General features: G+C 46.6%; 1 protein-coding gene across 1 annotated transcript in view; it reads right to left on the bottom strand.

Annotated features, from left to right (window-relative positions):
- LOC126156121 (gustatory receptor for sugar taste 64e-like) overlaps positions 1-16,255 on the bottom strand; it is a 66,572-nt gene that overhangs the window by 4,858 nt on the left and 45,459 nt on the right. Inside the window, exons 3-4 of the mRNA XM_049916278.1 lie at positions 14,685-14,864; positions 11,165-11,439 (exon numbers count right to left, since the gene is read on the bottom strand). Of these exons, the coding sequence (XP_049772235.1) occupies positions 11,165-11,439; positions 14,685-14,864 (455 nt within the window). The remainder of the gene's footprint in view (positions 1-11,164; positions 11,440-14,684; positions 14,865-16,255) is intronic.

Below are 16,255 nucleotides of genomic sequence, written 5' to 3'. Positions count from 1 at the left end.
TGACATTAGATCGTGCAGTCATAATAAGGGGCAGAGTTGGGCAATTAATTAATAATTTTAGTCAGGAAATATAGACAATTGTACTTAAAGGTTTGATTTTAATCTAAAATAAATATATATATTGAACAACAACGTTTATGATTCAGTGGTATTAGTTGTCTTCATCATTCGTTTATGTTTAGATTGTAATATATAGAATTAAGAGATCCTAAGATGTGCTTCAGGGGGTAGTCGGAGAGGGCCAAATCATCATTTTAGCGTTTATTATTTTCCTTTGCGCACATTCATTTTACATTCTTTGGATGTTTTTCTTTGGCACGAAGGCATCTACCAGCAGGTCAGTGCAAAGTGTCACATAGCTCACAGTGTACTTGTGTGGTTGTAAGATCACCAGGATAAGTTTACCGTACTCTTCTGGCCACAAAACTCTCCTGATCTGAGCTCAGTCGAGAATCTGTGGGACCACCTAGATCGGGCTCTTCGCGCCATGCATCCTACGCTAGGATACTCAACCGAGAGACCCAGCGCAGCCAGCCACGGCGTTGGATTGCAAGTGACTGAACATCTCTGTCTGTACCTTCCAGAACATCACTGATGCTCTTCCTGCACGTTTCGCAGTTGTTTACGCTGCAAAAGGTGGTTATTCAGCCGTTCGACAGGTGCTCATATTACTGTGACTGCACAGTGAATATTATACACCGTTCATCTACGTCAATGTTTATGTATAACCTACATACATCGAAATAATATGGAATAAGTTATTTTTCAGATAATTTAATTCATTTACATTTAAATACACTACCGGCCATTAAAATTGCTACGCCAAGAAGATGACGTGCTACAAACGCCAAATTTAACCGACAGGGAGAAGATGCTGTGATATGCAAATGATTAGCTTTTCAGAGCATTCACACAAGGTTGGCGCCGGTGGCGACACCTACAACGTGCTGACATGAGGAAAGTTTCCAACCGATTTCTCACACACAAACAGCAGTTGACCGGCGTTGCCTGGTGAAACGGTGTTGTGATGCGTCGTGTAAGGAGGAGAAATGCGTACCATCACGTTTACGACTTTGATAAAGGTCGGATTGTAGCGTATCGCGATTGCGGTTTATCGTATCGCGACATTTCTGCTCGCGTTGGTCGAGATCCAGTGACTGTTAGCAGAATATGGAATCGGCTGGTTCAGGAGAGTAATACGGAACGCCGAGCTGGATCCCAACGGCTTCATATCACTAGCAATCGAGGTGACAGGCATCTTATCCGCATGGCTGTAACGGATCGTGCAGCCACGTCTCGATCCCTGAGTCAACAGATGTGGACGTTTGTAAGACAACAACCATCTGCACGAACAGTTCGACGACATTTGCAGCAGCATGGACTATCAGCTCGGAGACCATGGCTGCGGTTACACTTGACGCTGCATCACAGACAGGAGCACCTGCGATGGTGTACTCAAATACGAACCTGGGTGCACGAATGGCAAAACGTCATTTTTTCGGATGAATCCAGGTTCTGTTTACAGCATCATGATGGTCGCATGCGGTTTTGGCGACATGGCGGTGAACGCACATTGGAAGCGTGTATTCGTCATCGCCATACTGGCGTATCACCCGACGTGATGGTATGGGGTGCCATTGGTTACACGTCTCGGTCACCTCTTCATCGCATTGACGGCACTTTGAACAGTGAACGTTACATTGCAGATGTGTTACGACCCGTGGCACTACCCTTCATTCGATCCCTGCGAAACCCTACATTTCAGCAGGATAACGCACGACCGTATGTTGCAGGTGCTGTACGGGCCTTTCTGGATACAGAAAACGTTCGAATGCTGCCCTGGCCAGCACATTCTCCAGATCTCTCACCAACTGAAAACGTCTGGTCAATGGTGGCCGAGCAGCTGGCTCGTCACAATACGCCAGTCACTACTCTTGATGAACTGTGGTATCGTGTTGAAGCTGCATGGGCAGCTGTACCTGTACACGCCATCCAAGCTATGTTTGACTCAATGCCCAGGAGTATCAAGGCCGTTATTACGGCCAGAGGTGGTTGTTCTAGGTACTGATTTCTCAGGATCAATGCACCCAAATTGTGTGAAAATGTAATCACATGTGAGTTCTAGTATAATAAATTTGTCCAATGAATACCCGTTTATCATCTGCATTTCTTCATGGTGTAGCAATTTTAATGACCAGTAGTGTATGTTGCATACTCATTTATTACATACGAGTATAAAAATATATATCTTAACAACAGCAGCAAGTATTCGATTGTTTCCACTAGATAAGCGACAAATTTTTAATATAATTTATTTTACACCGTAGTAGTAGTTTTCCACGAGGAACTTGGGTAATTTGTTTTCACACTTAGCTTTCGTATGTGCAAGATATTTTATATTGTAAGGTAAATGATCAAAGATTCCGTAATCAGCATTTGTCAAGACCTTATCAGCTAAAGCTTTCACCATTTTCCGCAGACAGCGTCGATGAGTTGTTTCTTTCAACTTGTGCCACGTGCCTTAGGTGTGATACCGACGCGCTGAATCCAGCTGTGGAGAGGCCGATATAATCGTGATTGATCACTGCTGGACCCATACAGAAGATGGTGAGTTCACTGCTGCTGACACACAAAGCCGACGTATCATATCGTATCACTGAGCGTGCGAAATACAGTACTTGGATGGAGCACCTCCACGTCACCTCTAGGCTACAGTGGTAACAGTTGGTGGATGAGCACGGCAAAGCATTCTTTAGCGTGGCGAAACACGACTGCTCAGCCGGTACTCAAAAATCTTTCGTTGTGGCAACGAGACAACAGCGCACTTTGCAATTAGTTCGATGGATTGCCTATACCGAGGTAGCGCACTGGCTTCTACTCTCGCCTCCTGTGTTCGGTTAGGGAAATCTGGGTCTCTGACTACAGGGTGCTTATGAATTACGTATCAGCGCAGAAAAGACTAAACTGGTTTAAGGACAGATGCTACGGACACTGGTGCCATAACAAGTAACCGAAAATCTCAGCCGCTGTCTAGTGCTCGTTGAATATACGTTAGTTGTGCAATACAAAAACTTCAAAATTCTAGGTAATGATTACTCTTTCTGTGACAATGTTACCTAAGAGGACCACATCCACATAAGTATTAATTCGATTAATCTATTAGAAGAGGCAAGGGATACATCACAGCGAGCTGTGGAATTTGCCACTGACGGCGCAATAGCCACACCGACTGCAATGGGCGACGTAGGAGGTGACTTAAGGATTCACAGTTTCGTACTTCGGGCTTCGGCAGCCTTGCAGACGGGAGTTACATGACTGCGGAATCTACAGGTCGTCGCTCCACTCCTGCCTGTTACTGTTTCGCCACGACAATTGGCTACTTACTGGACTATTTCATCCACAGTCGTCAAACGCTTGAAGAATGAAAGCAGTTGTTTCATCAACATACTGCGCATTCTCTGTGACACCTTTCTCCAAAAGATTAATCAAGATTTATTTATTGAGTAAGCCTTATTTTCTTTTATTGGTGTACATACTATGTGATCAGCGCCTCATTACCTAGATGATACATAGTGTTGCCAGATATCTCGGTTTTAGGAATGTCATGACCTGTCCCGCGTGAGCATTAGGTGGACGCCAAATGTCCCCACTCTTAGGTACTGCTAACAAAATGGCCGAGTACACGGAATTTCCAAAAAATTTCTGAACGTAGCAACTAAGAAAGTTTGAATTCGTTGCGACAGGAGATCGCAATCAGCCGATGGACAACTCAGTACATGCCTGAACTGTACATGTCGAAAACACTCAGCCGTATGGCACCCATCAGAATTCTTTTACTACCAGCTTAAAGCTGTTACTTTTGGTGAACAGAGCGAAGACTTTCCACTACCGGTGGACCAGTGTACCAACTTGGTTCATAATACACTCAAAGACAAAAAGGAGACGTACTACGAAGAAATCATCCGAATGGCAAGGAAATCGGTAGACGTGATGTACATGTACAGACAAACAGGTTGTTACAATCATTTTGTGGTGGAAGCTCTTTCCTTGTCCACGTTTACTTCCTAGTATGCAATATAGGAAATGCGGTTCTGCCTGGAGAGAGAGAGAAAAAAAATGTGTTTGCTCATAGCAGAATCACATTTCCTTATAACGTAGAACGACTGACGACTGCAATTTCAGAATAATTGTACCATCTATTCAAGACAAAGAGCTTCACGAACTGAGCAAGTCAGTAACGAGTTGGTCCACCTCTATCCCTTACGCAAGCGTTTATTCGGCCTGGCCTTGACTGATATACACTCATGCTCATAAATTAAGGATAATACTGACACACGATGAAACAACGCTCTGGTGGGCGGTTTGCGGGTTTAAATCACCTCTGGGTATAACCATGCAGTGCATTTGACCTGCGGTCGTCGTACGGTGGCGCTGGTAGCAGTACACATACGCAGATATGTGTTGGTGCATGTCAGTGTACGGTGCAGCGAGTAAGTGTGCAGACGTTTTCAAACGTGCTAATGGTGATTATGTGTTGAAAATGGCTCAGAGAACACATATTGATGACGTTATGAGGAGTAGAATACTAGGGCGACTGGAGGCTGGTCAAACACAGCAGGTCATAGTACGAGCCCTCCGTGTGCCACAGAGTGTGATCTCAAGATTATGGCAACGATTCCAGCAGACAGGGAACGTATCCAGGCGCTACAGTACAGGACGTCCACAGTGTACAACACGACAAGAAGACCGACATCTAACCATCAGCGCCCACAGACGGCCACGGACTACTGCAGGTAGCCTTGCTCGGGACCTTACCGCAGCCACTGGAACAGTTGTCTCCAAACACACAGACAACTGAACAGACATGGTTTATTCGCCCGGAGACCTTCAAGGTGCATTCCACTGTACTCTGGTCACAGGAGAGCCCGTAAAGCCTGGTGTCAAGAACACAGTATATGGTCATTGGAACAGTGGTGCCAGGTTATGTTCACGGACGAGACCAGGTATAGGCTGAACAGTGATTCTCGTCGGGTTGTCATCTGGCGTGAACCAGGAACCAGATAACAACCCCTTAATGTCCTTGAAAGGAACCTGTATGGAGGTCGTAGTTTGATGATGTGTGGTGGGATTATGACTGGTGCACCTACACCCCTGCATGTCCTTGACAGAGGTCAGGTCTATCGGGACGTCATTTTGCACCAGTATGTCCGCCCTTTCAGGCGTGCAGTGGGTCCCACCTTCCTCTTGATGGATGATAACGCACGGCCCCACCGAGCTGCCAACGTGGATGAGTACCTAGATACAGAAGATATCAGGCGAATGGAGTGGCCTGCCTGTTCTCCAGACCTAAACCCCATCGAGCACGTCTGGGATGCTCTCGGTCGACGTATCACTGCACGTCTTCAAACCCCTACGACACTTCAGGAGCTCCGACAGGCACTGGTGCAAGAATGGGAGGCTATACCCCAGTAACTGCTCGACCACCTGATTCAGCGCATGCCAACCCGTTGTGCGATCTGTGTACGTGTGCATGGTGATCATATCCCATATTGATGTCGGGGTACATGTGCAGGAAACAGTTGAGTTTTGTAGCACATGTGTTTCTGGACGGTTTTCTCAACTTATCACCAATACCGTGGACTTACTGATCTGTGTCGTGTGTGTTCCCTATGTGCCTATGCTATTAGCGCCAGTTTTGTGTAGTGCCACGTTTTCTGGCACCACATTCAGCAATTATCCTTAATTTATGAGCATGAGTGTAGTTGTTGGATGTCCTCCTGAGGGATAACGTTCCAAATTCTGTCCTTTATATTGTGATAATCCCGAGTTGGTTGGAGGGCCCTGCTCATAATCCTCCAAACATTCTCAGCTGCGGAGAGATCTGACGACCTTCTTGGCCAAGCTAGGGTTTGACAAGCACGAAGACACTCAGTAGAACATGCAACACGACAGTAGCTCTCATATACCGTAATGCCGCAGTATTGTTTTAAGGTGATTTCCTACGCTCGTTTAGGGAAACATCGAGATGGCCTCCTTGCACGGCTCACAAAACGCGGGCCAAAAATAATGAAAGAAAAGGATGAAGTCCAGAACAAAATTTACAAACAAATGGCATTGCGTCACACATTCATCCATCGGCCACCGAAATTTACAATTTTGCATTTTCCGTCGACAGTTGTATTAATATCAATTTATGACCAATCTGAATAACTCCTTCGTGGTGCGTCTTTTTTTCCTTAGAGTCTACATCATAAGGATATTCTTATTTAATGACTGAAAATTTGCGTCTTCTTGGTTTCTCTTTACGTCCCTACTTTTGGGTTCTTGTCTCACCGGTTTTTTATACCACCAGTTGATAACAGCCAACACATCACGATAAGTGACAATAAATACAATTCTTTGAGGTTATCGTGGGGGAAAGATGAAGATAATACACTCCTGGAAATGGAAAAAAGAACACATTGACACCGTTGTGTCAGACCCACCATACTTGCTCCGGACACTGCGAGAGGGCTGTACAAGCAATGATGACACGCACGGCACAGCGGACATACCAGGAACCGCGGTGTTGGCCGTCGAATGGCGCTAGCTGCGCAGCATTTGTGCACCGCCGCCGTCAGTGTCAGCCAGTTTGCAGTGGCATACGGAGCTCCATCGCAGTCTTTAACACTGGTAGCATGCCGCGACAGCGTGGACGTGAACCGTATGTGCAGTTGACGGACTTTGAGCGAGGGCGTATAGTGGGCATGCGGGAGGCCGGGTGGACGTACCGCCGAATTGCTCAACACGTGGGGCGTGAGGTCTCCACAGTACATCGATGTTGTCGCCAGTGGTCGGCGGAAGGTGCACGTGCCCGTCGACCTGGGACCGGACCGCAGCGACGCACGGATGCACGCCAAGACCGTAGGATCCTACGCAGTGCCGTAGGGGACCGCACCGCCACTTCCCAGCAAATTAGGGACACTGTTGCTCCTGGGGTATCGGCGAGGACCATTCGCAACCGTCTCCATGAAGCTGGGCTACGGTCCCGCACACCGTTAGGCCGTCTTCCGCTCACGCCCCAACATCGTGCAGCCCGCCTCCAGTGGTGTCGCGACAGGCGTGAATGGAGGGACGAATGGAGACGTGTCGTCTTCAGCGATGAGAGTCGTTTCTGCCTTGGTGCCAATGATGGTCGTATGCATGTTTGGCGCCGTGTAGGTGAGCGCCACAATCAGGACTGCATACGACCGAGGCACACAGGGCCAACACCCGGCATCATGGTGTGGGGAGCGATCTCCTACACTGGCCGTACACCACTGGTGATCGTCGAGGGGACACTGAATAGTGCACGGTACATCCAAACCGTCATCGAACCCATCGTTCTACCATTCCTAGACCGGCAAGGGAACTTGCTGTTCCAACAGGACAATGCACGTCCGCATGTATCCCGTGCCACCCAACGTGCTCTAGAAGGTGTAAGTCAACTACCCTGGCCAGCAAGATCTCCGGATCTGTCCCCCATTGAGCATGTTTGGGACTGGATGAAGCGTCGTCTCACGCGGTCTGCACGTCCAGCACGAACGCTTGTCCAACTGAGGCGCCAGGTGGAAATGGCATGGCAAGCCGTTCCACAGGACTACATCCAGCATCTCTACGATCGTCTCCATGGGAGAATAGCAGCCTGCATTGCTGCGAAAGGTGGATATACACTGTACTAGTGCCGACATTGTGCATGCTCTGTTGCCTGTGTCTATGTGCCTGTGGTTCTGTCAGTGTGATCATGTGATGTATCTGACCCCAGGAATGTGTCAATAAAGTTTCCCCTTCCTGGGACAATGAATTCACGGTGTTATTATTTCAATTTCCAGGAGTGTATGAATACAATAATTAGTTCTGAATTCAAGTTGCTAATTTACTTCTGGTTGCATGATAGTTCCCATAAACTATGGATGAAATACGTAAATGCAGCACTATCGCCTGCCTGTACAAGGGGCGGTAGAGGTACTTAAAAATACGAGCAAGGTACAATCTCTCAAAAACTCCATGATGGCTCTGTATATTGTTCCGTTTTCTGATGCGAGGATAGTGATGATGCTAGTAGGGATTCCGTGTTTCGACTTGTTTAGTTTCTTCTAAAAAATGATTTTCTGGGAATGCATACAGTTAGAAATACGTCCGATCCAAAATATCTGGGAGCCACTCTGGGTCGTACTGTGACATACAAGCACCATCGCAAGAATACGTAAATAAAACTGGAAGTTATAAACAACATCTTTCACAAGATCACTTGCATGACCTGTGGCTATCGACTACAAATCATGAGAACGACAACCCTAGCAACAAATTACAGTGCTGCAGGGTATATGTGCAGTTGGGTGCAAATCTATCCACGCAAATACATTGACAAGGCACTAATTAAACATCTAGGCTGTCTTAAACCTACGCCATTTGTAAAATTCTACCGGTTCAGCCGGCCGGGGTGGCCGAGCGGTTCTAGACGCTACAGTATGGAACCGCGCGACCGCTACGGACGCAGGTTCGAATCCTGCCTCGGGCATGGAAGTGTGTGGTGTCCTTAGGTTAGTTAGGTTTAAGAAGTTCTAAGTTCTAGGGGACTGATGACCTAAGAAGTTAAGTCCCATAGTGCTCATAGCCATTTGAACCATTTTTTGCACCGGTTCACAGGCATAGCACAACCGGTTATACGTCGTGAAGTAGCTGTCAACACAGAGAGAACAATTCGGTCTCATCAGGAAGCGCATCCATTACATGGGTGCGTTGCAGCAGTTCCAAAGTTGAGATCCAGAAGAAGTTTCCTCAAAGCCACTTCAGTCTTGCATACAGCGGCAGTTACAGTACGCAAACAATCGTAAATTTCTCGACTTGACAATAACTACCTCGCTTCTCCGTTCGGAAATCCTCCCGTTGGTCATAACAGATTTGGATCGTGTTGAGGTCAATCAACCGTCTTCCTTCTGGAGCAGGAATATCCGGGAGTAGCCTCCATAAATGGCAATTCCCTGTGGATACCACCAATTGTCATTGTGGAGAACCGCAAACGGTGGATTGCCAACTGTTCCCTGCATCCTGGACAGAAGATCATCTGCTTGCAACTCCGAGAGCCATTGAAGTTGCAAGATTTTGCTCAACAGTAATGTAACTTGATTACTTTTTTTCATTTGCTTTTAATGTTAATAAGTATGTATTTCTTTATGTCTCGAATGAATAAGTAAATAAAGTAACTTGTTGGATGCTGCACCGCTTGCACAAAAGGAATGTGTTGCTGAGTCGCACGAACAAGTTGAGAACTCACTGACGCCTCTCTATGAGGGTGACTAATAGTTGCTGTGATGTAAATGCATCCTTAAGATGTTGTATACTGCATGTCTTGTTCGTAAACCTCACTGTTCTGAGTTGGAGTAGGTTGCAGAACATGCTACTGATGACCACTGTGTTCTTCGTGTTTCTCCCCTCCCCTACTACCCTTTTCGTTCCACACATTATGTGGCCTGACTTTTCTTTCAGAGATCTGATTAGTGCAATGAAACTGGGATGAAGTAAATCTCCGTTATCCGTTGCTCCCTTTACCGTAAGATTAACATACTCATTTCGTTGGGTGGCTTACACACACTCGTCTGCGACTTTATAATACACTCCTGGAAATTGAAATAAGAACACCGTGAATTCATTGTCCCAGGAAGGGGAAACTTTATTGACACATTCCTGGGGTCAGATACATCACATGATCACACTGACAGAACCACAGGCACATAGACACAGGCAACAGAGCATGCACAATGTCGGCACTAGTACAGTGTATATCCACCTTTCGCAGCAATGCAGGCTGCTATTCTCCCATGGAGACGATCGTAGAGATGCTGGATGTAGTCCTGTGGAACGGCTTGCCATGCGATTTCCACCTGGCGCCTCAGTTGGACCAGCGTTCGTGCTGGACGTGCAGACCGCGTGAGACGACGCTTCATCCAGTCCCAAACATGCTCAATGGGGGACAGATCCAGAGATCTTGCTGGCCAAGGTAGTTGACTTACACCTTCTAGAGCACGTTGGGTGGCACGGGATACATGCGGACGTGCATTGTCCTGTTGGAACAGCAAGTTCCCTTGCCGGTCTAGGAATGGTAGAACGATGGGTTCGATGACGGTTTGGATGTACCGTGCACTATTCAGTGTCCCCTCGACGATCACCAGTGGTGTACGGCCAGTGTAGGAGATCGCTCCCCACACCATGATGCCGGGTGTTGGCCCTGTGTGCCTCGGTCGTATGCAGTCCTGATTGTGGCGCTCACCTGCACGGCGCCAAACACGCATACGACCATCATTGGCACCAAGGCAGAAGCGACTCTCATCGCTGAAGACGACACGTCTCCATTCGTCCCTCCATTCACGGCTGTCGCGACACCACTGGAGGCGGGCTGCACGATGTTGGGGCGTGAGCGGAAGACGGCCTAACGGTGTGCGGGACCGTAGCCCAGCTTCATGGAGACGGTTGCGAATGGTCCTCGCCGATACCCCAGGAGCAACAGTGTCCCTAATTTGCTGGGAAGTGGCGGTGCGGTCCCCTACGGCACTGCGTAGGATCCTACGGTCTTGGCGTGCATCCGTGCATCGCTGCGGTCCGGTCCCAGGTCGACGGGCACGTGCACCTTCCGCCGACCACTGGTGACAACATCGATGTACTGTGGAGACCTCACGCCCCACGCGTTGAGCAATTCGGCGGTACGTCCACCCGACCTCCCGCATGCCCACTATACGCCCTCGCTCAAAGTCCGTCTACTGCACATACGGTTCACGTCCACGCTGTCGCGGTATGCTACCAGTGTTAAAGACTGCGATGGAGCTCCGTATGCCACGGCAAACTGGCTGACACTGACGGCGGCGGTGCACAAATGCTGCGCAGCTAGCGCCATTCGACGGCCAACACCGCGGTTCCTGGTGTGTCCGCTGTGCCGTGCGTGTGATCATTGCTTGTACAGCCCTCTCGCAGTGTCCAGAGCAAGTATGGTGGGTCTGACACACCGGTGTCAATGTGTTCTTTTTTCCATTTCCAGGAGTGTAGATATATAATAATTCCATCTGAATACCTGTGAATAATAATGGATATAATTTTAAATGTCAAGGTAGGAACGTAAATAACATCGTGTTACACTGGATATATATCTTACCCTGTCAAATACACGAGCAATATCTTGATTGAAATGTTCAAAGCGATCGGCAAGTGCAAGGCTAATCAGTATGAGGAAGAGGTCCATGTAGTTCCAACTGAAAGTGGCCGCGGTGTTTATGGTAGCGAGCCAGGCGGAGGTCCAGTAGCTGAAGCCGATGTAGTGGTAGGCCGACGGGAACTCGTTGGCCAGGTACAGCTGCAGCCACGACAGCCCGCCTGGGGAACACTCGTAGGCGTGGACGACGTTGAACAGCCTGGCCAGGATGTGCTCCGCTGTGGAAAGATTGTGTGGAACACTTGTACGTCCAGCTACCACACACACGGTGCGCGCTGCAAACACTACACGTCAACAGCTTAAACAGAAGGAGCGACGGAAGGAGCTTTCAAAAGTTAAAGCTAGTGGCTTAGTGGCGTTGTGAGCGCGGGAAGCAACGGGGTTATCCCTCATTGCTTTCCTGGATAAATTCCTTGTTAGAGCAGTTTGTTGCCATCTTCCTACGAACTGTTAAGATCTGTAATTTGTTCTGTGACAAGAGGGAAGATGAAACGCCGTGCTAGCACAGAGTCGGTGCTTGTCGACCTCCGAGGTCAATGTCGCCATCCAAAGCGGAAGAAATGGCGCTGTGATTAAGTGGTTGATCTCGCATTCGGGAGAAGTAGGGTATGTATCCCCCTTCCTATCAGCTATCCCGATTTACTGCTTTGCGATATGTATCTTTTGTAAATCCCTTAGGGCGAAGGCGGATGTGCTCCTTTGAAATGGATACGGCCGGTAGTCCATCCTAATCCAGTCAGAGCTTCTCCACCATCTTCGATGACCTCATCTTCGGTGAATCTTTTGGCACTACTCTTGGTTCACCACCCACTGGTTGTATCACCATCACCCCTAAAGACTCTTCAAAGTTTGGGACGTAACCTAGGGGAGGGGCTTTACACTGCCAATTCTCTGCCGCTGTCAGCTCAGTGTTGTTGATCAACAGTTTTTCCTGCTCCAGGATTCGAATCGGTTATCTGGGGGTCGAATGTCTGCGCGCTAAAGCCCATTAACGACATCTACTGAAGAAACTCGTGCTCCTTAAATGAACTGAGATGGATTTAAGTACGGTAATGTATAAGATGTCCATAAAAGAATGTCCCAGTTTCAATGGTACATTACAGCAGTTTAATTTAGACTATGTACAACAAATCAAACATCAAATTGAAGGTAACCTAACCCACTTTGTCTTATAAATGTTCAATACGTCCACATTAAGCTATGCGGCACACATCCAACCTGAAATACAGCTCCTTCCACGCTTCAGTTAACAAGCCCAGAATAATGGAAGCAATAGCCTCCTCACTTCTGTGGCTCTATTATGGGAAATCATTAGATAGTGGCTGAATGTACACACGATCTTTTATAAAGCACCAAAAGAAAAAATCGCATATTGTGAGGTCAGGAGAACGTTGACTCCAGTGACAATTACAGCCAGTCCAACGGTCAGGGTCTCCGACATTGAACCACTCTCATACAAAGAGATGCCAATGGGGAAGGGCTCTATCTTCTCGCCAAGTTTTCAGGTTCACCTTCTAACTGGGTAAACAGCCATTCTTGTAACATATATGAGTCACCTCTATTGCGTTCGCTTTAGCGAATGAAATTGTCCGTACACTTGAAGTCAAGAACCAACGCAGGAAACCATTAGTTTATGGGAATCTCTTTGATATTATACAACTTCACGAGGATGTTCTGACACCCAGATAAGAACATTTTGGATATTTACCTTTCCACTTAAATGAAAACTTGCCTCATGACTGAACACCAAACGATGAAGAAAGTCATCTTATCACTGCAACAGTTCACTTGTAAGTTGCAACGTACACCATAGTCATGTCGCTGTAAAGCAAGTACGGTACCGACTGCAACCGGCATGGGCGCATGTGCAAACGTCTTCTTAAAACTCTCCACACTGTCGTCTTTGGCAACTGAAGTTCAAGACTTGCTTTCTGAACAGAATTCTTATGATTACGAAAGTAAGATGCTCTGTGAGGATCAACATACTCTTCAGACACTGCTGGTCGCCCCTTTACCCGATCGTGTCGAATTCATCATACCGTCGGCGGATGTATTTGCGAAATCGGGCATTACAACTACGCTTTAAAAGAAATTCACACTGAACTGAAATTGCGGATTCACTCTTAGTAAACTGCAGAACACAAAACGCTATACATTCAGGAGTCGCCATTTTGTGATGTGGTGTTGCAAACGCGAAAACAACAAAGCAGTACTCGCGCATGCGCACATCTAAAATTGTTTGAGTTACTCTTGCTAACATCGTAGTTGAACAGAACGACGTGATACATAAAATTTAAAAAGATAAAAGTACGTGCTTCATAGACACGTGGTACCCCAGACAGTTCAGAAGACTGTGGTGTGATGTACGAGTAACACAGTTCGAAAAATAGCTATCTTGTCAAATATCCAGTTGACGGGTACCAGTCATGAGAGTTTCTTGGAGGTTATTGAAAGTAAATTATTTCTCAGGCGTTCCCTCACCCATTTTAAATAAAAGAACAAAGCTTCGAACAACAGTAGATATTCTCTTACTCTTCAGTGCAGGTACATAACCGAGAAGAGCAACCGCCAAGGCTCTCTTATTTCGTATTGCGTTGAAACCCACCAGTACCAGTGGCGTCCTAAAGTGGTTAGTAATCTGAATTCCAATGTTCCAGTTTCGGGGAACGAAAACTCCAACCACACATAGTTCTAGAGCCGCTCGTCATTTGGCACCAGTCATTAAAAAAAGGAGATTATGGTTTAATGTCCCGTCGCAACGAGGTCATAAGTCACGATGCAAAAGCTCTGCATAGCGAAAAATGGAATAGGAAATCGGCTGTGTCCTTTGGAAAGAAACCATCCAGGTATGTAGGAAAACCTAAATCTTTGTGGCCAGGTAGGTATCTGAGCCTCCCGAATCCGAGTCCACTGTACACACTGCAGTCAGGCGGCAGGCGTAGCTCAATGAACGCCAGGGACGCAGCGAGCGTTGTACGTGAAGCAGTGTAATACGTTATAACACTTTGCTGCGTGGCGGATTTACAGGTAATACTCCAGCACATTTTCATGGGAGATTTGACAGGAAAATGCCTTTGGATTAAAAAATTTATTATTGGCAATATCTTTGAATACTTCTATCTAGCGCCATACCTATTTACTTCGTGCTAAAAGTTCATAACAACTAGGTAATTTCCTCATAAACATCTCTTCTATCTTTAGAATAAACGTAGCAAACAATTTTTTAAAAGAGACCTGAAGACGCACAAATCAGAGATCGATGCAATTCCTTTCGGGATACTTACTAATGCAGAAGTACAACTATTGCAATACTTTGTATAAAATGTGCACAGTCTTTGGATATACGTCAGAATAAAATTACAATATAACTCTTTGTATACTAAAATATACTTCAAGTTTATTGCAGTTACAAACTTACATGTTGTAACCTAAAATGTAAGAGACCAAGAAAAAAGTTACCTACCCAAAGCTGTGAGCATCAGAACACACGTGATGATATAAAAGAGCTTTGGCAGACGTGGACTGAAACTTGGGACTGTTGCATCCATCGCCCACCACTGGGCCATGAGATCCGGCCATCCTCGTGCAAGTTGTATAAACAGTAGCGAGGTAAGGACGTGGCACATGAAGAACACACCTGGTGCTGGAAAAACACACATAATTCTCGTGAGAAAGCATACAAATCTCTAAATAGAGGCACTGAAATCATTCTACGCACCATAAGAAACACTTCACTCTACTATGACCACTCGCATTAATGTGACCACATGTCAAAGACACGGATAAACAAACGTTTCAGAGTGGACCGCTGTGAGACTGGCAGGAAGAGAGTCAATGACGTTCTGAAAGGTAGCGACAGGGGTGTGGAGCCATGCCATCTCCGGTACCGTGGTCTGATGAGATAGGTTTCTCGGTTGAACAGCCCATCGAGATGGCTCCTCATATCTGTGTGAGAGGCTGCATTGTCCTGCTGGTAGATAGCGCCGTGCTGAGGAAAAACAAACTGCATGTAGTGGTGGACATGGTCTCCAAGGATAGATGCATATTTGTGTTTATCCATTGTGCCTTCCAGAACGACGAGATCATCCAAGGTATGCCACGAAAACAATCCCCAGACCATAACGCTCTCTCATCTGCCCTGGACCCTTCGGACGATTGTTGCAGGATGTGTGCGTTCAGGCGTTTCATGCTGTACACGCCAATGGCCAACTGTTATCTGAAAAGGCCACCTGTTGCCTCTCAGTGGTCCAGTTGTAGTTTTTTTTTTTTGGGGGGGGGGGGGGAGAGGGTCATCAGTCGTCTCACTGGTTGCTGCAGCCCGTCACGAATTCCTCTCCTGTGCCAACCTCTTAATCTCAGAGCAGCACTTGCAATCTACGTCCTCAATTATTTGATGGATGTATTCCTATTTCTGTTTCCTCTACAGTTTTTATCCTCTGCAGCTACCTCTAGTACCATGGAAGTTATCCCCTGATTTCTTAACAGATGTCCTACCATCCCGTTCCTTCTTGTCAGTGTTTTCCACTTATTCCAGTCCTGGCAAATTCTTTGGAGAACCTCTTCATTCCTTATGGTATGAGTCCACCTAATTTTCGACATTCTTCTGTAGCACCACATCTCAAACGCTTCGATTCTCCTCTTTTCCGGTATTCCCACATTCCATGTTTCATTATCATACAATGCCGTGCTCCGAACATACATTCCCATAAATTTCTTCCTCAGATTAAGGCCTATGTTTGGTACTAGTAGACTTCTCTTTGCCAGGAAAGTCCTTTTCGCCAATATTGGTATGCTTTTATGTCCTCCTTACTTTGTCCATCATGGGTTATTCTGCTGCCTAGGTAGCAGAATTCCTTAACTTCATTTACTTCGTGGTCACCAATTATGATGTTAAGTTTCTCGCTGTTCTCATTACTTTGGTTTTTCTTCGATTTACTTTCAATCCATATTCTGTTCTCATTAGACTGTCTATTCCATTCGGCAGACCCTACAACTCTTCTTACTTTCAATGGGGATAGCAATGTTGCGGTAGTG

This window comes from Schistocerca cancellata, chromosome 2 (genome assembly GCF_023864275.1).
Source record: "Schistocerca cancellata isolate TAMUIC-IGC-003103 chromosome 2, iqSchCanc2.1, whole genome shotgun sequence".
Classification (NCBI taxonomy): domain Eukaryota; kingdom Metazoa; phylum Arthropoda; class Insecta; order Orthoptera; family Acrididae; genus Schistocerca; species Schistocerca cancellata.
Note: the sequence above shows the minus strand (reverse complement) of the source record. Positions and strands in the feature narration are given on the sequence as shown.